We start from the raw sequence: 22,005 nt of genomic DNA on the forward strand, positions 1-22,005 counted from the left end.
CAGTGCCTAGAGCAGTGTGATGCCAAATTCCCTGTGCTGCTCTCCCACCTCTGAACCTCGGCCTGCAGTGCTGGCTCCTCTGCTCTCCTGCTCCAGCAACTTCACTTCCCACTCTTCCCTCAGCCCTCACCCCCAGCTGCAGGGATGGCAGCAGCTGGCCAAGCAGGGCTGGGGGCTGGCAGCCTCCATCTCTTCATCTGACCTGCCCAGGGCTGCTGGCTGGCATCTTGCTGCATGGAATTGCTGCCCCAGAGAGGTGGGAGCCCTGCAGGCACCCTGCAGGCTCTGTCTTGTCCCTTGGAGCACCCCTGGGCTGCACCCCAGGTCGCTGCCCCGTTATGCAGGGACCTGTTTGCAGAGTGAGTGCTGGAGCAGCGTGGCTGTCACCCTCTGTGCCATTCACCTGCTCTGCTCTCCAGCCAGTGACAGGAGCCGTGCTGGCCACGTGCTTTGGCTGCACACAAGGACTCTGAGCCAGCCCAATGCAGCCCCAGGACTTTGGTCTGATGGCTCCAGCCATGGGGTGGGTGGCTCTGGGGGCTCCACTGGGGCCTGGCTGGATCTGTGGCTGTACCAGCCCTATTGCTGGTGCTCTGTAAGAAGAATGGACCCTGCTGTGGCTGGCCCTCCTGCTGTGTTGCACTGGATATAGCCAGATTATGGGCTGAGTGGAGGTCTTGAGATTGTCTGGTTTGGTACAAAGCCTGGTTTCTAGTCCTATTTAGACACCATTTATGGACTTCATCTGTTAGTCTTGATTTTTTTCTAGGCTAGAGAAAGAAACCACCTCTGTGTCTCTGTAGCCCAGAACAGGGATTGTGATCCATGGGCACCAACAGAGACTCATCTGGCTCTGGGAATAACAGCCTACCTTGCTTTTAGCAAGAGATTTGCACTGATCCTCAGAAAAGTCCAGCCACTGTTAGAGGCTTCGGAGGGTCTCCTGTCCAGCAGCAGAAGTCAGAGCAGGACCCATGTGGCACCCTCCTGCACTGGGGGTGTGTGCTCTGAAGGGTGATGCTCTATAATCCTTGCATCTTGTATTGCAGATGTCCATGGCATCAGTGAACTCACTCATGAGGAACTCACAGAGTTCCTAATCTCATTCTTTCTGGTGTCAGTAAGTAGCAAACTCACTGCACAAGCATTGCTCTTATTTCACACTGGAGAAAACATAGGTAGGATCTGATTCTTGGAACAGTCTCCTGTGCCTCATGAACGCTGCTGAACAGATGCTTTGAGAATACCCTGCAGCCCACAGAACCTGGAAGTTAATTAGAAAGTGTAAAGAAGCCAACTAACTTTCAATTGCTTGAAATGAAAGGCATTTTAATTTCAACTGCTGTCCTGGAGTTGATCAGTTTTTCTCTTTGTACATCTTTCCTTGCTTTTCTCTGCTATGCAGCTGGAGTGAGCCATTCTCCAGCAGCATTCTGATTTGCAAACAGCTGTCTCTGCTCGTGTAGCTGCTCTTAGATTGGCTGGAAAGCACTTTGCTTCCACTGCTAATATTTTCTTGTCCATCTTGCAGAGATGACCGATCCCAGTAGCAGCCCCCATGCACTAATTGACCCGGGCTGGCTCCTTGAGCTGCACCTCGGCGCTGCTGCTCCGTGCTGAGCCCTGATTTTCTGTCTCTGCTCCCACCTCCGCCCCCGCCCCCTGCCATCAGAATGCAGCGCAAGCTTTCAGCTGCTGACTAACTGCTGGCTCCGGTTGCGCAACCCGAGAATTTTGTGTGTCCTCCTGCTCCTCCTTTTGTAACACAGCCCGGTCGTCTTGCTTCCTGATTCCTCCCTCCCCATCTTAAATTGCAGTTTATGTGCTTGGTTGCTGCTTGTTTCAAAATGAAACCAAGAAATATAAATGCACTGCAGCTGTCTGCATTGTCACCTGTGATTCTGCGGTTCAGGCAGTACCTTCGAGTGTCCAAGGGAGCTTTAACACTGTGATTCCTCTCATAAATGTTATCAGCTGCTTTTTAGAGACATTTCTGTCTGCTGTTCCCTCTGTTTCACTATTCCCTCTGGAGATTGTCCTCATCTCATTTGCCTTATGATAAAACAGCAAAATAGGTCAAACGGAGGATGTTAACTTCCCAGCAGTAGGAACTCTTGTCTGATAGCAGTCAGGAACAGGCAGTAAGTTTGCAGAAATAAAAGCTTTAGGAGAATTGCTATTGGCTTCTTCCTCTGGTGCCAAAACTCCAGGTGGCTTCTCTCTCATCTTGTCTCACTCTTGTTCCTTGTCTCACCTGAGGAACTTTGAAAAAGCCCTTTTTTACCCCGAGAAAGGCTGAGGATAGCACTCTATTTTGCTTCAAATGATGCTTTTTTTTCTCCTCTTTTTCTTATTACTGCCTCTCCCCTTCAGTGGCATCTTGTTTCCAAACAAAGCCTGTTCTCCTGCATATCTGCATTGTGTGTTCAGCACCTCATGGGCAACTGCTGAGTGACCACAGTGCTTCAGAGATGTCTTTGGTTTTCCTTGCCTTTTGTGGATCCCATGGTGGTAGATGTGGGACAAACACAGTCCAAAATTTGTGACCAAGGGGAGACTGTTGCTTCATTCAAATGTTCAAGAATGGAACTTGTTGCTCTGGGTCTATAGCTGCCTGCATGCTGCCTTCTCTCTTTCTAGTCAGTCTCTTCTCTCAGTCCTGAAGGAATCCAGGTGTATTCTTGTTTTCCCAGCCATAAATCTTTTGGGGAAAAAAATTGTTGCCATCTCCATTTACCAAACCCAGTAGCAAATACTGTACCATTTCCTATGGAGCTGCATAGAGGGAGATCACTGCTCTCTGTGGGAAGATGACAGACTACAGGTCATTTCTGTGAAGGGCAAAAAAACCCCATCTCGTCCAAGTGCTGAGGGCTGAAAATACAGCAGAGCACCTCTGCAAGAGGCGGGGGGGTCAGAGAGAGCTGAGGAGGGAAGGTGGTGGTGGGGAGAAGCTCCAGGGGCAGGATAGACTCTGTGGATTGCATCAAGATGGCATTTTAGCAGTTGGGAAAACTTTGTGGCAGAGGAAAAAAGAGGCTGGGAATGAACTAATCATAGGATTTTTCTCCAAACTTTGGTGAAGGGACAGCAGAAAAAGTGCAGGCAAGCAGTGAGGGGCACAGTCTTTACTCCAAACTCATGTATTAGGGAGGGAGCAACCAAAGGAAGAGGAAAATGTTTGCCTGTTGGGGAGGATGTAACCCAGTAGGTGGCTGTGACTGCTGTGGGAGAACCAAATTGTTCCTAGCTGGAAACAAAAAGTTATTTGAGTCCCCATCTGGCCTAAGAACATATAGAGCAGGGGCACAGTAGGATTAAATGTTTAGGAAAAGAGCCAGGAGGTGTATGAATAGGCTCTCTCATAGAAACAGTAGGCGAAGCAGAGAGGGAAGTAGTGGGGATGTGTAATGTGCATGGCTTAGTCTGGGAAAGGAGAAGTTGTATTTCATGCCATGAAGAGCCAGAACTTTAGGCACCAGTTTAATCCACCATCTGTTCTCACTTGAAAAGATTTGATTTCATAGCCAGGGTGCTTTCCCCCTTCTTAAAATATGAAAATGAAGGCACAAGTGCTGTGTCTCCCCTGCTGCTCTGTGTTTCTCCCAGCTGTGTTCCTCCTCATTGCAGCATCCCAAATTCTGTCCTTCATGTTGGCCTATTCAGGAGTCAGAGGACAGATAAAAAGTCCTGATCCAAGTGTCCCTGAGCTGGAGGTTGGTGACAGGGTTGGGGCTGTGGCTGGCACTCATACATTCCCTTGCCAGGGCTAGGTGAGAGGAGGTGATTCTCTGATTGTGACCTTCCTCTGCACTTATGTGTGAAACAGGTCTCACAAAAATGAAATAAACCCACAAATATTAGTAGAAATAGGCTGGCTCTTGGATCCACCTTACATTAAAAGAATAAAACCAAAGAATTACCTAGGCTTGTCCTGTCAGCTTCCTGGGACATCCTCACAAACCTAAACATCCTGCACTTGATAATGTGCCCTGGACTGCAGCAAATGGGAATGTGCCAAGGACCGTGACAGATCAAACATGTTTCATTAAGTACGTGTTACTTTTTCTCTCACATTTGACAGTGCGTGGAGCTCTGCTCCTCTGAGACGAGGAGGCTGTGCTGCAGCATTGGAATAAACTGATTAGCCAGCTAGCAGGCCTTGCTGCAGGCAGGCACTGGGGAGAAGAGCCCTGCCTGGGCTCCAGAAGCTGAGAAATGGCTGGCAGGAGGACCTGGTGATTCCATCTCCCAATCCTACCCAGCAGAAGGGATAAGTGAAGGGGGAAAATCTGTGACTGCTGGGGAGCTGCAGCTGCAAGCCAGCATTTAGGGTGTGTGCCTTGATTCCTGGGCTCCACCACCTTCTTTAAATGTGGGGTTAGAGGTTTGTTAGGAGCCTGTTAGAGGGCTGATTCACCTTCCCACTCTCAGGTAGATCCACAGGTGTTGTAGCCCTTGGTGGTTTGGATGAGTGCAAGCCATACCAGCAAATAGTTGCTTTCCAGCATATGGACCATAAAGGACAAGGGCTGGAGATAAAACAGAGCTTGCTTCCTCAGTGCCCTCGTGCATCTGCATTTGCACCAAAACTGGTGCCCACTGCAGTACTACCCATATATAGGCTATTACTGGCAATAGTTCTAAAAACCTCTCAAATTTAACAGGGACCAAGATTTCTCTGCCTTGTTTTTGAAAAGCCTGGAGGATGATCTTCACCAGCCCTTGACTGCTCTCCTCTATGGTTTATGTCCCCCTGATCTTCTTGCAGCCCCTCTTACACTGGTTGGTGTCTCACATGAGACTCAGTTCTCCATTCAGCATCCATGGAAATCTGCTGCTGGTAGCAAAGCAAATAGGATGAGCCCTTCAGGAGAGCAGATGGGGGAACAAAGCCTGTTGTTGCCTAGGGCATTTAGAGAGCAATTGGTGTGTTACACTGTGAGATCTGATTTCCTTTCATTACTTGAATAACAGGCAGGAAACATGGCTGTGTCAAAGCACTACTTGTTCTGCTGTGAACATTCATTAGAAGTTGTCTTTTCATACACAAGCATCATTCTTTGCCCCAGGGCCTGATATATCCAGAGGGTTAGCATTTAGGAAATTATTTCCTTTACAGAGCTGAGACACTGATAATGATGCTGTCTTGTGTGGATAAGTGTGAGCATGGCCCACCCGCTCCTGCTCTTGCTTCCTCCTTGCCTCATTGAAAACTGTACCCAAACAAGTGCCATAGCTGTTTGGGACAGTTAGATGTCAGGGTTTACACTTGCTCTTATTTGCAGTTAGGTCAGGTTCCCTGGCAGTCCCTCCTCACCATGAGATGGCTCATACCTGGTGTTTGTCCAGAGGGACATGGTTGGAGAGACACAAGGCACAAGGAGGGAGGGAATAGTTTGGCATCATGCTCCTGGTGCAAAGGGTCAAAAGAGGATTTGGTGGTCCTGTAAGGTACATGACATCAAAGGTGATGAACTTCTGCTCACCACTGAGCTGCTGACTGGGAGAGGTCCTTGGCCTGAGCTGCCTCCAGAGCCAAGGGAGAGAGCAAGTTTAAATAGTCCAGAGCAGATCCAGGGGCAGTGGAAATGTTGAGTGTTGTGGGTGATGCAGATTGCTGTCTCTGTTGCTCCCTGAAGATGGGGATGTTCCTTTAGGTGGCACAGAAGGAATGAGAGATGTGCTATTAAAACACTTATTGAACCACCAGCATAATGAATTAGCAAGTTGCTACAAGAGAGCAAAACCCTGATTTCTTTGCAGCCCCAGCTGGTGGGAATGGAAGCAGAGATGCTGCTGCTTTAGAGAGATTTGTTTCCAGTCTGTATTCCTAACCTCAACAAGGAAATGCGTATCCCTTGCTAAAGCAAATCACTTCAGGAAAGGCCAGCTTCTGCTCAGTAATGCCACCAGTCAGATGTACCTAAATTTACATATTGATACTGGAACCACATCTTATTGTGGTGTCTGGTCCCCTCACTCCTCTTCCCACAAGCATGTCCTGCAGCAGCTCCCTACATCCCATGCTCTCCTTCTCTTCTGTCCCACAGAGCCATGACAAGAGCCATATCCAAGGAAGGAGAACGCAATGGGGCCACCGCATCTCCTGAAGAGATAAGAGTGGAGGAAATGGAAGAGAGAGGCCAGTGGAAGAACAAAATGGAGTTTGTGCTGTCTGTGGCTGGGGAGATCATTGGCCTGGGTAACGTGTGGAGGTTCCCATACCTCTGCTACAAGAACGGTGGTGGTGAGTGCACAGCACACGTGAGTTGTTCTAGGTCTGTAGCTATGATGAGAGACATGTATATGCCTGCACCCAATTCTCCTATGTACTCCCTAAGGTATTCCCTTATTCACTCCTTCAACAAGTTAGTTCCTGCTAAAACCAGGAGGAATAAAAATTCAGGGGTGAATCCAGCTCCTCAATGGGTACTCTTCCTTAAAGCTGCATTCTCAAATCTGTACTTCTGAAAAATTGAACCCCAGTAACAACTTAAGGCTGTTGGGCATCTCAAGAAATTATTGGTCTTTAGAAAATATCAGATGCTGTGAGTGGCCGGAAAGCCAACACCAACCTCCTCCTACATATTCCCTTTTCCTACTCCTGGTGTCAAATCCATCCCTTGTTACAGAGGAGGAGAGGCTTAGACAGTGCTGGTATCCTAGCCAAGGCCTGATACACCCTAGAAGGAGATTTCTGCCTCTTTCCCTGGAGCAATTCTCACAATGATCAAACAACTATTAGAAACATTCATCCCCAAAAAAGGTTCATTCACCTTCCCTTTTGTTTCTTTGCATGGCGCTCCTTTTCTCTTGTAGTAACACTGCAATAAGATCATTACATGGTTAAAAGTAAAACTTTCTCATAACAATAAAATGAAACGTAAGGGAATAATTGACTGTCACTAACTTTTCTCAGTGAATAAAAATCTAACTTTATAAAAGAAAAGGAGGAATAGCAAATTACATGTCAAATTCAGCAATAACTTCTCTTTTGTTCTTGTTCTCTAAAAACACTCTGAATTAATGGTCTGGGATTTGCTTCACACCCCACCCCCCCTTCTTTGAGCTTCTTTTCTCTGCAGACCATGCCCCAGAGACCTTTCTTTTCCAAGGTGCCAGGAGCTTTCACCAATAGGTGAGTGGTTCCACTGTAATTTTCCCCAGGGCTTCCAAATTCTTGTCCTCTCTGCTGTTGCTGGAGTTCATCCAAATTAAACAAGAGACAAGGAAATACATCCTCAAAACCAGTGAGGGCCAGGGTAAGAAATGGTTACAGAAAATGGAATTGAGTTTTTCTTGAACCTGGGATGATTTTTAGCAGATCCTCCAGTTTCCTTCTCCAATATTTTGATGGGAGGCACCCAAGAGCAAGTCAGATGGGCACAGGTTAGGAAACAGTGGAGGTGCATCTGATTGAGCAGCCCATTCTGCAGTGATGCTTTCAGAGAGGAGTCATGGGTTTTGCATGGAAAATTTCTCCCAGAGCTCAGATGATATCTTTGCATAGTTTGTGCCTGTGGTACCCGGTTCAGCAGTCCTTGCAATTTGTATGCTAATTAGTGTAAGTGAAAAGGCTACTTTTGTTCACTTTAAATATCTATTGAATAACATTTTTCTTTTTAATTAGACTGCTCTGGAATAGCTAAGGCTGTGATTCAGAGGGCAAGGAGGCCAGGCTTGGGAAAGGTTAGGATGGAAGTGTCCTTCCCTCACAGCTCCCTTGCAGAAAGTTTGCTACTGCTGTAGAACATGCTTTTCTCTCTCCAGGGCTCTAGGGAACCAGAAGACTCATATAGGACAAGGCAATGTATTTCCATGACACTCAAAGATATTCTCATCATTGGAAAAGTTCTTGAAATTGCAAAAAAAAGGCATTTCCCATCTATAAATGCTTCATCCCTGTCCCACCCTAACCCCCCAAATTTGAGACTGCTGTCCTGTCACCTTTCTCCACCTGAATGTACTGAAATGGTTATACAGCCATGAAGACAGATGCCATAGAAAAAATAGTGCTAGATTTCTGTAAAGAGACCAACTGCAACCTTAGCTACTGCTGCACTGTCAAATTTGATCTAATTGCTCAGCATCCTGAACTTACTATTGACTCATAAGGAAAGAGGATCTGTTTCTGGGGGCCCCACTCAAGGCTGAGGCTCCTGCAGTAGAGCAGCAAATTGAGGAGGGTATCACAGCTGGAGTTTCAGCTGGTAACTGCTGTGGGACAGTTAAGAGAGACAAGACAATAGAGGTGCAAGAAAATCATTGTTGCAAGAAAATCAAGAGACCAAAATGGGTCAACCTCTGGGACAAATTGTATCAGAGGAGAGGGTCTGGAATCTGCTGAAAGGCTCATCTGTGTGCAGGATAATAAAGCTGCCTTGCAGATTTGGCATAGATGTCTTGCAACACCAAAAGCAGCAGCTGCCTCTAGTCCAGGGTCTGCAGTTCTCACTTCCTACCCTGTAACCCTGGACTGACCCTGAGAACCAGCCTCCTTCCCTCTGGCCCCAGGTCTCCTGCAGCTACACACAGCTGTGTTTAGGGGAAGTGTGGATGTTCTTTGTTATTGTAACTTTGTTGGCTTAAAAACAAGGGCAAGGGTTCCTGGTTGCTCACAGTCACTGGAAGGAATGTCAGTGTGAATGCCTGTGCTGGCAGGGGAGGAGAGGGCCAGGGGGACAGTGGCTGAGAAAGGCACCCTAGTCTTGGTTACAAGCAACTGAGATGCTCTCCAGGCCCTGGCAAGAGAGGTGTTCCTGACCAAATTTTATTGTATGGAGTGGCAAGATAGCCACAGTTGTTTCAGCGAGGAAGGCAGTCACCTTATCTTGTTTGGAGGGGAGCAGAAGTGTGAAAATCCACACTAAGGATATGGAGAAAGAGAGTGAGGTGTCAGAAGAAAGGTCAGCTGTGAAAATGAGATCTCAGGAGCAGTTTTGAGCAGAGCAGTGAATGTACTTGTACTTGGTTTGACAACATAACTGAAAAGGTGCAAAAAAATTTCAGACAGCTGAACAAAGCACTAAGCCATTTTTTCAGGGCATTAAAGTTTTTGGTTATTTTTGTTTGTCTTTTCTTATGCTTAGTTTATGTTGGTCATTGTTTCTGAGAAAAAGCCTTGCTCTTTTCTCCTTCCTCTTCCATTCTGACAAGCGTTAATCTGAGGGTGATTTCAGGTTGATTTCTCTTTAGACATTTCTCTACATATTAGCAAAAATGGATTTTGAAGGTAGAAGTTAAACTTCCTAATTTTGAAAATGCCGGAAAGATATTCCTCCCCTATTTCCATTTTTCTGGTGCAATCTGCTTTCCAAATTTGATGTGAAAAAAGTCTCGAGTAAATTTATATCCTGGCAAATGTTTTACTTACCAAGAAATGTCACCAGCCTCCAGGTTTGTATCCTCTGGCAAGTGGGAGTTTTGCTGTGACTCTCATGAAAGGCAGAACAAATGTAGTTATGTGAAACAAGGACTTATTTTGTTCATCCCCTTCCTGCTGAAAGCTGGAATGAGGTCAGGAGCATGAAGCAGGGAGAACTTCTTCAGCACTATCTTTTTTTAGCTCCTTGCCTGGCTACTCCTTACCCCTCTAGGTTTTGGCCTATGCCAAATGCAGAAGTGCAGCAGTAGCACAAGACAGACCACCCTTGTATTTTTTTCTGAGAAATTATGGTGATTGTTTCTTTAGCAGAGGTTGCACATTTAGTTCACTGAAATATTTATGTTTATGTAGCTGATTCCAGCTGTGGTCCCAGGTACCTGGCAAGAGGTTTTAAGGATAAGGTTTTTGAAGATGTTTCTGAGGCAGCATTTTACCCCTCTCTGCAGGAGCCTTCCTCATCCCTTACCTCATCTTCCTCTTCACCTGTGGGATCCCTCTGTTTCTCCTGGAGACGGCGCTGGGGCAGTACACGAGCCAGGGAGGGGTGACGGCCTGGAGGAAGATCTGCCCCCTCTTTGAAGGTCAGTCAAGTTACAATATTTACTGGCAACACTTTCTGACAACCAGTGACTCAGATCCTTTTAAAAAAATTATTATTATTCTTTTTTTTTTCCTTTGTCTTTTATTCTCCCTCCCTTCTTCTCTCTCCCAGCCTTGTTATTCCTTCTGCTGCCTGCTGTGTGTGCAGGGGCAGCTCCCTGACCCCTCTCGATGTGAGTGAGAGTGTGTGGTGCTGCCTGGGGGCTGTGCTGCTCCACCTGAGCCACAGTCTCTGCTTTGAGGAGCTCAGAACCTGGGAGAGAGGAGAAGCAGGATGGCCAGCTTGAAGGAGGAGGATGGAAGTATCAGTGTACAAACACCTGTGTGTAGTTCAGGACAAATAGTGAGGGGACAAGAGATTGAGGAAATCTGTCTGGTTTATTCTACTTTCCCTGCCCACTCCCGTGCCCAGGGCTGCTGTGGCAGCATTTGCAGGCTGGAATCCTTCAAACTGGGGGAATCAGACTGTGTGCACTGGGTCTGACAGCCCAGAGATGGGATGGGGATGAGGTTAAACCACAGGGATAAGAGCCAGGACTTCTGGGGCCCTGGGGAAGGTTGTTTAATGGGATTAATACATTAATGAATATAATTTCCTCAATTATTTCCAGAGGAGAGCTTATTAACCATGTTTTGCAGATGGAGAAAGCTGTGCTCAGGCAGAGTGGAGCCTGGTTAGTTTGTTGAGCATGGGCATGCAGTGCTATTTGAAACTCCCTGGGGAGTCTGGTACCTCCTGCACTGGAGACCCCTGTGCTCTGGCACACACCTGGAGCTGGACCAGCAGGGGTATCTCAAAGGACACTGACAACCAGTTTTAAATAAATGAATTGGGCCTTTCTGCTCTGATTACTGTTCTGAGGTCTCAGTGAGCAATGGGCACAAGCAGGACCCAGGACCAAAGCTGAGCATGGTGAATATCAGCTGTAAGATTTTTTTGCCTGACACTTTCCAAAAGTAAGAGACTCAGCTGCATTTCTTTTCTTCAAAGACTAGAGCTGTATTTTTCTGAAGAGGAGGCATTATGATGCTGTGGCATGGTAGCCATCAGAAATTTTTTTTCCAAATCAGCATAAGGTTTTCTGGCTGTTTCACCACAGACCTGTCTAGAGTTACCAACAATGTTTCCTGTCTGTGTGCTCAGTCACAAAATCCATCCTCTTTCCCTTAGGCAGGTTTTGCACTATTTTCAGGAGAGCCATGTTGTTGGTGTTGCCTCATTCTAACCACAGCATGACCAGTGTCTTTATTTGGTGTTAAGCCTCATGTGTTGGAAGTTGGTTGCCAGTCCCATTCTCACCTTTGCTTTTCTCCACAGGAATTGGATATGCCACCCAAGTCATTGTGGGATATCTGAATATCTACTACATCGTCATCTTGTCCTGGGCACTCTTCTACCTGTTCAGCTCCTTCTCTTCAGTGCTACCATGGGCCAACTGCAATAACCCCTGGAACTCAGGTACACCTTTTCTTGGGCAGTTTCTAGCTTCTTTCCAATTCCCAGAAATTATTTAGGTTTTGTTGAAAATATTTGGGTTTTTTTTTTGGATAAGAAGCTCTCATGAGCTGGCATGTGATGTCACCAAAAAATAGACATTTTCTGGCAAGCAGGAGAGGTGGATGGTAGAGTTTGCAAGCCAATCTAGGGCACTCATCATGTGGCAGGCTCTTTTTATTATCTCTGGTGCAACAGTTTATCTTACAGTTCCCTTACTCTGCCCCATTCCTGTGGAGTTACTGGGACAGTTGCTGCCAGTGCCTGAACAGTTTCCTCGGTGCACTCAGCTTTTCACTTTACTCTGCCCTGCAGAGAAGACCTGGCTTTGACTTTACTCAAGTTGCTTGTGCTGAGCCTGGGAAGATGGGGTGGATGTGAGGTAATTCTCATGAATGTCCTTGTCAGGAATTTTTTAACATGTTGAGCAGGTTTTGCTTGGCAGAAGCTTGGTTCCCTCCCTTTTTCTCTTGAGTCAGATGATTAATTTCTGCAATTAGTTAAATTTCTCTACCCTGTAGGCCTTTTACTCACAGCTCCCTCTGCCTTTTCATCCCAGCAGGAGTAACCAGCCTTTTAAGGAGATGATCCAATTCCTTCAGCTCTCCCAGAATGGATTTGTTTGCAAGGAAAGCCACAAATGTTCTCTTAACAGAGAGAAGTTTCCCAGCAACAGCTGGGTTTCCTTGGTTTTCTATTGGATTGTCTTTTACTGGCAAAATGCAAGATGAGGTGCATTGGATGTGTGGCATCTGCTCTGTTTTTAGTTATTTCATGCTTTGTAATGGTTGGGGATGGCAAAGGAGAACATGAAGGTGATCTGTGCATGTGTGGACAGGGAATGGTGTGGACAAGCATGTGTGGAAAGAGAATGAGATTTTCTATCTAGACTACTCATAGTTGCTATCCCTTGATAATCTGTATTTTTCAATCATCTGTTTTCAATTTGGCAGGGAATTGTTTTCTCCTTCCCCTCTTCTCTCCCTGAAGCCCTTCTGGTGACTGCTGGATTGGGATTCCTACCTGAGGAGAGCCAGAGTTTAATGAGACATTTAATGAGATGCTCTGTAGCACAAGATGAAGGATCTGTGAGGGTTAGGGTCCAGAGGAGAAGGAACATCCCTCTTGGAGGAGCCCTAGAGAATTTCTCACCTCATCAGCTTCCTCTTCTTTTGGTAGATCTCTGTGTGGACATTCTGAATAGATCCAGCCTGGACAACAGGACCTTGCCAGTGAACGCCACCTCCTCAATGATTGAGTTTTGGGAGTATGTGATTGCTTTCCCTCTGTTCAGGCTCCCTCTCACCCAAAGGCTGCAGCTGCAGGACTCCCTGGGCTGGGGGCTCTGTGTCTGTAGGAGCAAGTGAGGTGCCACGTGCCAGATCCAACACGGGGAGCACAAGGAGCTGCCGAGGAGATGGGCACAGAGCCCAGGGTGTGAGGACTGGGCACACCCCAAAGGCTGCTCACCGTGTGCCTGCCCAGGGGTGCTCGTGTGCACCTTGAGGGTGTGTTCCCCTTTCTGGCACTGGGCTGCCTGGGTGAGTGTGGCCACTGAGAGAGCCACCAAAAGCAGGAGAGGGCTTGCTGCAAGCAGGAGTGCATGTGCTGGGTGTTGCAGGTTGGCAGGCAAGCATGAGAGGCCACGGCAGATGGAACAGTCCTCCACAGTGGAACAAACTGCTTCTTACCTTCTTTTGACCCAGTCCTGCTTGCTAAGGGAAGTGATCCATCAGGCTGCTCAGGATCATTCCTGGAGAGCAGGGATCTGAGATACATGCATGAGATGCCAGAGAATAATTTAGGAAGGTGGAGAATTTTCAGGAATTTGGGGCTGGAGGCACTAAAATACTGAGTGAGGGGGTCTTATAGCAGGCCACACAATGTCCCAGATAGGGTCATCAGTGCAGCCTGGAGAGGTTGAAATGACTGCTGGTGCCACCCTACCACTCCACATGCTACAGAGGAAAGTCTTACAAAGAAGAGGGTTGGGTTTGGGTTTTGTCCCTGTTTCTGTCTCTTAAAGTACATTTGAAAGGGTTGACTTTCCTTTGTTGCAGCCACCACAGGGCACACAGAAGAGCATATGTGCCCATGGTTGCAAAAAGAGTCTGCACAGTGCTGGCTCCCTTCTCCTGCCCTGCTCCTTGCACATACTATTTAGTGAGAGCTGAGGTTAAAACAGTTGTTTGGATTTTCTGTAGAGAGAGCAAGGGGACACTGAGGGAAGTGGTTTTGAGCAGAATGTGCAGAGGAGTTGTAAGTTTGGGCTTAGGCTGCTGGGAACTGCAGGAGTTGCAATGGTGAGCTCTTGTGTTGCCTGCCTTCTTGATGGTGAATCTCCAAGGAAGGAGGCTGAGGGAAGGGCATGGCAATCTTAAAGATAATTTATGCTTACGTATAGAGTGCCTGTAGCATAGGGGAGGAAGAATGGTGGCCATGGGCTGATAGTGGCTTTGGTGGCCTGCTTTGGATTGAGTTGTCTCTGCTGGGGAGCTGCCAGGCTCAGGGAGAAATAGGGAACAGGTGTTGATTTTGGGTAGTGGGGGTCTGATGGGCATGGCACCATGGGTTTGGAGAGTGGGAGGGTTTGGGTCAGCCACGGGACATGGTGGAGCAGAGCTGGGATGATTTGCATGGCGTGGAGCCCTGGGCAGATGTGTTGTAGACAGGCTGTTGAGTCTTTGGATGGGGTAATATGGGAGAGGTGTGTGGGGGACCCTGAGTGGGGTGTGCAGTGTTAATGCTTCTCTCCCTGTCCCTGGACGCCGGCAGGAAGCGCGTGCTGAGGCTCACGGATGGGATTCACAAACTGGGCACTGTGCGCTGGGAGCTGGCTCTGTGTCTCCTGCTGGCCTGGATCATCTGCTACTTCTGCATCTGGAAAGGGGTCAAGTCCACAGGCAAAGTAGGAATGGGGATTATCCTCCCAGTCCATAAGCCTCCTTGTATCCATCTTCTTTTTCTTCCCCAAACTCTTTTCCTTCTTCATGAAGTAGAGGCAGAAGACACAGCACCAAAGTGAAGCTTAAATCCTGTTGAGGCCATACTGATGTGCACCAGTTGTGTTTGAAACCTAAGAGTAAGAATAAATTAGTAGGTCCGTCAGGGAGTGGAGAATGGGGAAAGCATTGGGAACTGAGGGCAGTTTTGAGGCACATTTTCACTTGCAAATACCCACAGTGGCTGGTGGATTCTCCCCAAATGCCCTTGGGAATCATGCACTCACCAATGTGTTGTCCTGCTGTGGCTTGAGGGTGTTTTCAACAAGATCCTCTGCAGTGGCAGGCTTCCCATCCCTGGCAATTATTAAACACTTGAGCAAAACAGACAAGCTGCTGCCTGTAACCAGCTCAGAGAATAGATAATGAATCTCTCCTACTTCTTTATCCTGGAAAACACTTGGGGTGGGAGAAGTGTCCTTGTTCTCTCTTTCGTGCTCTTTCTAAATCTGCAGGTTTTGGGTCAGTTCTTCACTTTCTGCATTTTGCTAATGAGGCTGAAGCCACTGCTTTCTCCTGATGTTTATCCTACAGAGCAGATGGACTGGTTTTCCTTTTGGAGTGAATGAGTGTTTGATGCCTTGGGCTGGGTATTAGTGACTCTGCCATGGCCTTGATTTGCTCAGGACCTCTTTCTTGGAGCTGCCATGAGATGGGTGGATCATTAATGATGATTGATGGTTAATAATTAGTCTTGTGGGTGTCCAGGGTGTCCCAATAGCAAAGGGAGGGAACCAATTTCTGCAACAGATTTCTTCCTTCAAATCACTGTCTACTCTTCACGAATGTTCCCTTTCACACCTGACACCTGTGTTTCAGTGTTAAATCCTATCTGCTAACTTAAAACTGCACTGGGCACCCATTGCAGCAGAATGACATAGCAGCTTGCTCCCCTGACTAGATTTTTCCCAGATTTTGCTGATGACTGGTTCTTGCTGATGCAGACTTGTCCACCATTTCTGAAGGAAGGAGATCCAGACTCCACCTTTATGGGGAAGAGGGGATGGATGAGAAATGATGGCATTTTAAACCTTGAATCTCTGATTGTCCCTAATTTGAATGCCACAGTGCCATCTTGACAAGAAATTGTGTCTGAGAGGTTGTGTGATCTGCATGGAAGAAAAATGAAGTCACGCAAGGTTCCCTTTAGCTCTCAGCCTTCTCCACTGAGATTTTCTTTGCATGGTTCTCCTTGTGCACACTGCTTCCCCAGTGTGCATAACTTACCTGCACAAGGAGAAAGCTAGAGTATTTCAGTCAGGCTGGTTTAGCTGACTTGGTTTGGCAAAACCAGACCAGAAAGTGAGAGAAAACAGTGACTACATATAGTAAATATAATGGTCTTCCTGAGACTACAGATGATTTTTCCATCACAATTTGTAGGGTACAGGGCTATTGACTGTTTACCAGCCAGGTGTTATGGACATGGTGCAACAATAAAAGAGGAGTTTTCTGTTCCCAAATATACTACAGGTCAAACAGGCCAGTTGTCTTCTCTGCAGGCTGTAATTTTGAGTATTACAGGGGCACTGTCAAAAAATTCAACTGCCTCCCTCTTTTTCTTTGCTGACAATATACTAAGACAAGCATTAGGAAAGACCCAAGAATTCTGAGCAGGTGCATAACTTTGTACAACAGCTCCAGATTAAACAGGAGGTTGTGTTTGCCTGAGAGGCTGCTCTAATCACATAATCCTGCCACATCCTTATGTTTCTGCTTCTGTGATTTAAGGAACCCAAATTTAAAGAAACCATGGTGACCTCAGGACAATAATTTCAAATAACTCCATAAAGACTCATTTTCTTTTAAAAGCCTTTTTCCCCCCACCATGTTTCTTTTCCTTATGCATAAATGTTTTTTTAAAACTGATTTCTGAAGGTAGATTTTAATACTTGTGCCTAAAGGAGTGTCATTCTCATTCAATCAGGGAACAGCAAAAGTACCATGTAGTGTGACTTATTTGACCAATTATCACTAAGCACAAAAAAATGTAATTTCAGGCCTATCACTATGAATCCATGGAGTAAACAAGCCTTCACACTGCTTGGATGAATTTTAGTAATGAATAAATGTTAGGAAGTTGCAACTTGCTCCCAAGTATTTTGCAACTAGAAAAAAAGAATATGTTATATTAGAGAAATGGTTTAGAGATGATTAATTCTACTGTAATATTTATTTCTATCACACACAAAAAGAAGTAAAAATAGGTATTACAAAAATAATGGTCTGCATTTTCTTTAAAGGCTTTGAGTTGCCCCCATTTTTTACCTGTGAGCTCAAAGGCATAAAAGGGATGAGAGTGACGCATGAGCCCTTCTGGAAATGAGAAATGCCTCATAGGTGTCTCAAATTGGCCAGCAAAAGTTGGTATTTAATTTGGAAAGCTCTTGCTGTGCATAGGACCATTTTAATAACTCATTAAAGCTCAGTGATGGGAAGAGATCTGGGTTTCTTCAGCAGCTTTCAAAAGATGAAGGGAACAGCTGCACAGCAGGGAAATTATATTGGCTGGAAAGAGAAAACAAAGCAGAGCAACCAGTGGCAGAGTCTTGGATGAAGAACAAAATGCAGATTAACTAAATCACCAGTGAGATGTAACCTTGATTACTTTCTTTCCCACCCCTCTTCTGTGTTAGCAGCAGCAGCCACAGCCAGCAGCAGAGTCAGGGAGGTTTGCTGGGGCAGGGGCCTGCAGATGAGGTGAAGTGATGCTGCCCCTCCCTGCTGACCCTCTCTCCTCTTGTTTCCCTGCTCTGCAGGTCGTTTACTTCACTGCCACCTTCCCATATGTGATGCTCCTCATCCTGCTGGTCCGAGGGGTGATGCTGCCAGGGGCTGCTGAGGGGATCATCTTCTACCTGAAGCCAGACATGTCCAAGCTGGCAGACCCACAGGTGAGGGCTGGTGTCAGGCAAATGCTGGCCACAAGAATGTTCTCAGTGCCCTGGCCTCTGGAGCTGAGCATCTAGCTGTCATCTATGAAAGGAAGTCAGGCAACCAGGATCCTTAAAACTTCTGAGAAGGGTCTGGTTCCCTTACACAGCACATTCTTTTTGCTTGTGGTCTGCAGCATGTGGGCATATTAGGTCATTTCCACTCATGGGCTCAGCAAAACCAGAAGAGTATATAAAATATTTAGCATGTAACAGAGAGTTTTTCTGGCTGTTAAATGCAGATAATTAAGGGAGGGGTTATATAATCTATCACTTTTAATTTTTTTTCTGGCCTGGTTAGCACTTTGGCTCCATCAGGACCCTCCCAGGACATGAGAGGTCCCTGTGCTTGCAGAAGAGACCAAAGGCATGCATGTAATGTGGGCTGTGACCAGCTGGGTTCCCTGCACTGCTCCTGGGGGCTGGTCCCACCTGCCTAGGGCAGGGGCTGGCCAAAGGGTCAATCACTTCCACCAGTCCCTGGAGCTCATGGAAACCCTCAGTGAGATCCTGCTGCTGAGCTGAGGCAGAAGGTAGAGCTTTAGTTCACATGGGATGTGTGTCCATGCCTGAGGGACTCCTGTGTACATGCCCCTCTGTGGGAAATCAGGGTGAACTTAGGCTGCAGTGCCTGGGATGGGATTCTTTGAAGGCTATGAAATTCCAGCTGCCTGGATGTTTGCAGCTGGGGGCTGCTTAGAGGAAAAAGAGAATGACTGGGGAGCCTGGAGAGCATCAGAAAGGTGGGCTGTTTACCTGCCTGCCTACAACTCCCAGCTCAGGGCTTTCCCTGGGACTGTGTGAGAGCAGAGTTGCAGCTCAGCTCTCCAGGGAGGAGAAGGCTGGAGCAGTGCTGAGAAATCCCACTCAGCTTTTCCCATGAAAGGCCAGAGCAAAGGGTAACCTGGGTGTGACACCCCACTGGCCTGCAATCTCTCATCTCAGCAATTTTCTGCCCCTTCACTGTGCACTGTGGCCTCAGAGAGGTGGAAAACTAGGTCTGGGAGCAGAGGAGGGAGTACACAGATTGTTGATCACACTGTCATTTGGGGTGACTCACCAGTGGCTCTGCAAGGAGATTAATCATCTGGGCCATGTAGGGACCACAGACATGTAGTGAGAGCTTCAGAAGGAGCCATGCTATCAGGGATGCCATCTCTACCTTGAATGCAGAGGTGTGGGGTGGAGAAATGGTGTCACCTTAAATGGGGTGTGAAAATATGGTCTCCTCTAGAGTTTTTTCCTAAAGGGTTTCCAGTTCTATAGCTCAGTTTCCAGATAGGTATCCCAGATTCTCCATTCACTGTAGATCCCCTTTCTGTCTCACAGGGTTTGTTCTCCATGACTGGAGGAGTTATTGTTGACAGGGCACAGCCATTTGTTAATTTTGTTGCCACGTCTGGAGACCACTGACCTTCTTTGTTCCAGGTGTGGATGGATGCAGGCACTCAAATCCTCTTCTCTTATGCCATCTGTGAGGGGTGCCTGACAGCTCTGGGCAGCTACAACAAATACACCAACAACTGTTACAGGTAGGAAGAGCTGCACTCCTCATTTCCTTCTGGAAATTTTCTCAGATAGCACAGAGCTGCATCAGAGGCAGGCTCTGTCCCTGGGGGAGACCTTGGGTCGTGCTGCTGTGACTAATGAGATGCTCAGAGTGCAGAGGACTCGGCACAGGGATGGAGGATGGCTGAGGGAAGAGAGGAGTGCAGAAAATGGCTTTAATAGTGCTCTCCTGCAATAAATGAGAGGCTGGAGGAGGGGGAGGAATGAAAATGGAGAGTGTCTCCAGCCACTGTGTAGACAGCACACTCTGTTTTGACAGAGTGAGTGGGCAGGGGTGACATGGCCAGCTCTGCCATCACTGGCTAGGCAGGGGAGGTGGTACAAAGCTGATGGGGGCCTCCTGTCTCCAGTGCTTTACTGTCATCAGAGTAATGTACTGCCAGTGGCCTTTTGATCCTATCAAGGGGGTTAATCAAGTCTGTCTGGCCTTCTCCTTGCCCTTGGATTACAGGTCTATTGTATCCATGGCCTGACATGGAGCTCAGTGGAGCAATCAGGACCATTTTTGACACCCTCTACAGAGCCCTGAGAAGAAGGGACTTTGCTGTGCTTTCACATATTGCCCCAGCACAGATTGTAAAATGGAACTGTGCTTGGGACACAACAATCATCTCTCCTGTTCTCCAGTAGGTGCTGCCATGGCTGTTGGTTGGGCAGTTAATACTTTCTCCTGGCTCTCCCAAAATATTTCAGGCACCAATGAAAAGCTGTGCTGACTCCTTCCTCTAGTTCCTAAGGTGCCTTGTGCTGCAGCTTACCTCTGGGTGTCCCAAACGTGTCCACAGTGCCTGTCCCATGGCAGCTGATGCTGTGGGTTAGCTCTGGCAGCTGTCCAGGCAGGATCCAGGGATGTGGGGCTTCCAGCCCAGCCAGCTCACACTGGTGCCCAATTTCCACAAGGAGAAAGAGCACAGAAGTTTCAGGACAAGTAACACAACACATCCCAGCGTCCATGTGAGCATAGCTAATAAAGACAGTGTAGACACTGCCCTTGTCAGTGAGGACTTTTATTGTCCTATTACCCTCATTTTACTAGACCTGCTGGACCTGTATGTCCTCATGCTTTCAGATACTCCTCTTTCTTGACTGTGTTTCCTTTTGCAACCTCTTTCCTCTTCAAATTTTCTGTTTTCCTTATTTTCTCTGTTGTTTTTGCTATTCTCTGGAGTGTTGTTTTTTTTTTTTTTTATTCTGATGTGCTGTGTGGTTGTGCCCCATTCCCCCACTGTGCCATGTGTAGTCCTGTAACTCCTGAACTCTTGGCTCTGCTCTTAGGAGTTCTAGAACAACATTTCTGTTTCTTGGTAGTGCTGTCCAGCTAGGGAAGCTGAGCACAGACATGATCCTAAAGTGGATCCATTCTGCAGCAGGAAACCCCCATTTCTCTCTGGTCTCCTTCCTGCAGGGACTGCCTCCTGCTGTGCTCCATGAACAGTGCCACCAGCTTTATTGCTGGCTTTGCCATTTTCTCTGTGCTGGGCTTCATGGCTCAAGAGCAGGGCGTGCCTATTTCAGAAGTGGCTGAATTAGGTAAGTTTTCTGGGAGACTTCAGAGCCAAGGCAAAACAAACAGCCTGAAGGGGAGGGTACTCTTCTGAGGTGAAACCCAGGATGTTGTCTACATCCTCTATTGCTATGGGTGTCTTCAGAGAGGTCTGCAGGACCAGTGCTCCTCAACACAGCTTTCAGCCATGGGTGGTCAAGAAGCTGTGGCAATGGGAGCACACATGGTCATCCTGTGGTCTGTTGGCAGGTCCTGGTCTGGCTTTCATAGCATATCCAACAGCAGTAACAATGATGCCTGTGTCTCAGCTGTGGTCCTGCCTCTTCTTCCTCATGCTGTTCTTCTTGGGACTGGACAGCCAGGTACAACAAACCCCCTCCTCATCTAGCATGCCTGTCCCCACCCTGAGCATTCCCCACAGTCATTGTAAAGGATAAGGTGGGCCTGTGCTTGGCTGGTACCTTAAATAGGTTCTTTGCACTGTATGCAGCACTTCCACACTGTGGGAGCTCAGAGCCAGGGGTTATGTGGGCTGGCATCTCTGCTGGCATCTTCTCCCTGTGTGTATGTGAGGATGGCCCAGCTACATCCCTTCAAAACTGTTCACCCTGCAGGGCGAGGCAGAGCACAGAGCAGACAGTCTGGGATGGAGAATTGGGCTGTTTTCTCCCAGCTGCATCCCACCAGAGCAATCCCTGTGTCCTCTTCTCACTGCTGTGCTCATGCCTTACATCCCATATCCCTGTTACACCAGGAACAAGCCCTGCAGAGTGCAGTGTGAAACTCTGCTGCTGGCACAGGGAGAGCAGAGGGTGTCCTGCATGTCCACCAGGCAGGTGTTTTGCTCTGTTATACCCTAGCCCTTGTGCCTGGATAACAAGGCCTTTTTCCTCTGTTTCTGCTGGCCTTTGGTGGAAGCAAGACAGATTACAAGAAAAAAATGAAAAAATAAGGATTTGGCAGGTGGGAGGAAAAAGGACAGTGAGGGGAAGTGCGTGCTTGGGGAAGGAGAGATGCTGATTTCTCTGACCTGTTTTCTCCTGCAGTTTGTCTGTGTGGAAAGCATGGTGACAGCTATTATTGACATGTTCCCAGCAGTGTTTCGGAAGAGGGGGCGTCGGGAGCTGCTGATCCTGGCCATTGCAGTCATATGCTACCTTCTGGGCTTATTGCTGGTCACTGAGGTGAGCAAGGAGTACAGGAGCAAGGAGCAAGGGCTGTACAGCTGAGCACCAAACGCCTGCTACACAGTTCTGGAGGTCTGGGCAGAGACAGCAAGCTTGTCTTCAATGCTGCTAATTGTCTCTCATTTCCAATCCATTAGCTGGTGTCTCTCACAGCCAGTGCTGCTTTGACCCTGTGTGACACTGGTGCACTCGCTGTGTCCCTGAGCCTTCCAGAGATGCTGCTCCCACAGCCCAGAGAGGCTGCCTGGCACAGGCTTTGTGCAAATACCAGACCTGGGAGCTCAAACAGGCCGAGCTGTTTGAAAACAAGCTCTTCTGAGGGCAGTG

General features: G+C 47.5%; 1 protein-coding gene across 1 annotated transcript in view; it reads left to right on the forward strand.

Annotated features, from left to right (window-relative positions):
• The first annotated feature begins 482 nt into the window (after positions 1 to 482).
• The window catches only part of SLC6A12 (solute carrier family 6 member 12), a 32,405-nt gene continuing 10,882 nt past the window's right edge, over positions 483 to 22,005 (forward strand). Inside the window, exons 1-11 of the mRNA XM_058021875.1 lie at positions 483 to 523; positions 6,054 to 6,250; positions 9,835 to 9,969; positions 11,307 to 11,447; positions 12,663 to 12,750; positions 14,259 to 14,391; positions 17,245 to 17,379; positions 18,847 to 18,950; positions 20,393 to 20,517; positions 20,741 to 20,853; positions 21,538 to 21,675. Coding sequence (XP_057877858.1) covers positions 483 to 523; positions 6,054 to 6,250; positions 9,835 to 9,969; positions 11,307 to 11,447; positions 12,663 to 12,750; positions 14,259 to 14,391; positions 17,245 to 17,379; positions 18,847 to 18,950; positions 20,393 to 20,517; positions 20,741 to 20,853; positions 21,538 to 21,675 — 1,350 coding nt within the window. The remainder of the gene's footprint in view (positions 524 to 6,053; positions 6,251 to 9,834; positions 9,970 to 11,306; positions 11,448 to 12,662; positions 12,751 to 14,258; positions 14,392 to 17,244; positions 17,380 to 18,846; positions 18,951 to 20,392; positions 20,518 to 20,740; positions 20,854 to 21,537; positions 21,676 to 22,005) is intronic.

The sequence above is a fragment of the Melospiza georgiana genome, chromosome 4 (assembly GCF_028018845.1).
Source record: "Melospiza georgiana isolate bMelGeo1 chromosome 4, bMelGeo1.pri, whole genome shotgun sequence".
Lineage (NCBI taxonomy): Eukaryota > Metazoa > Chordata > Aves > Passeriformes > Passerellidae > Melospiza > Melospiza georgiana.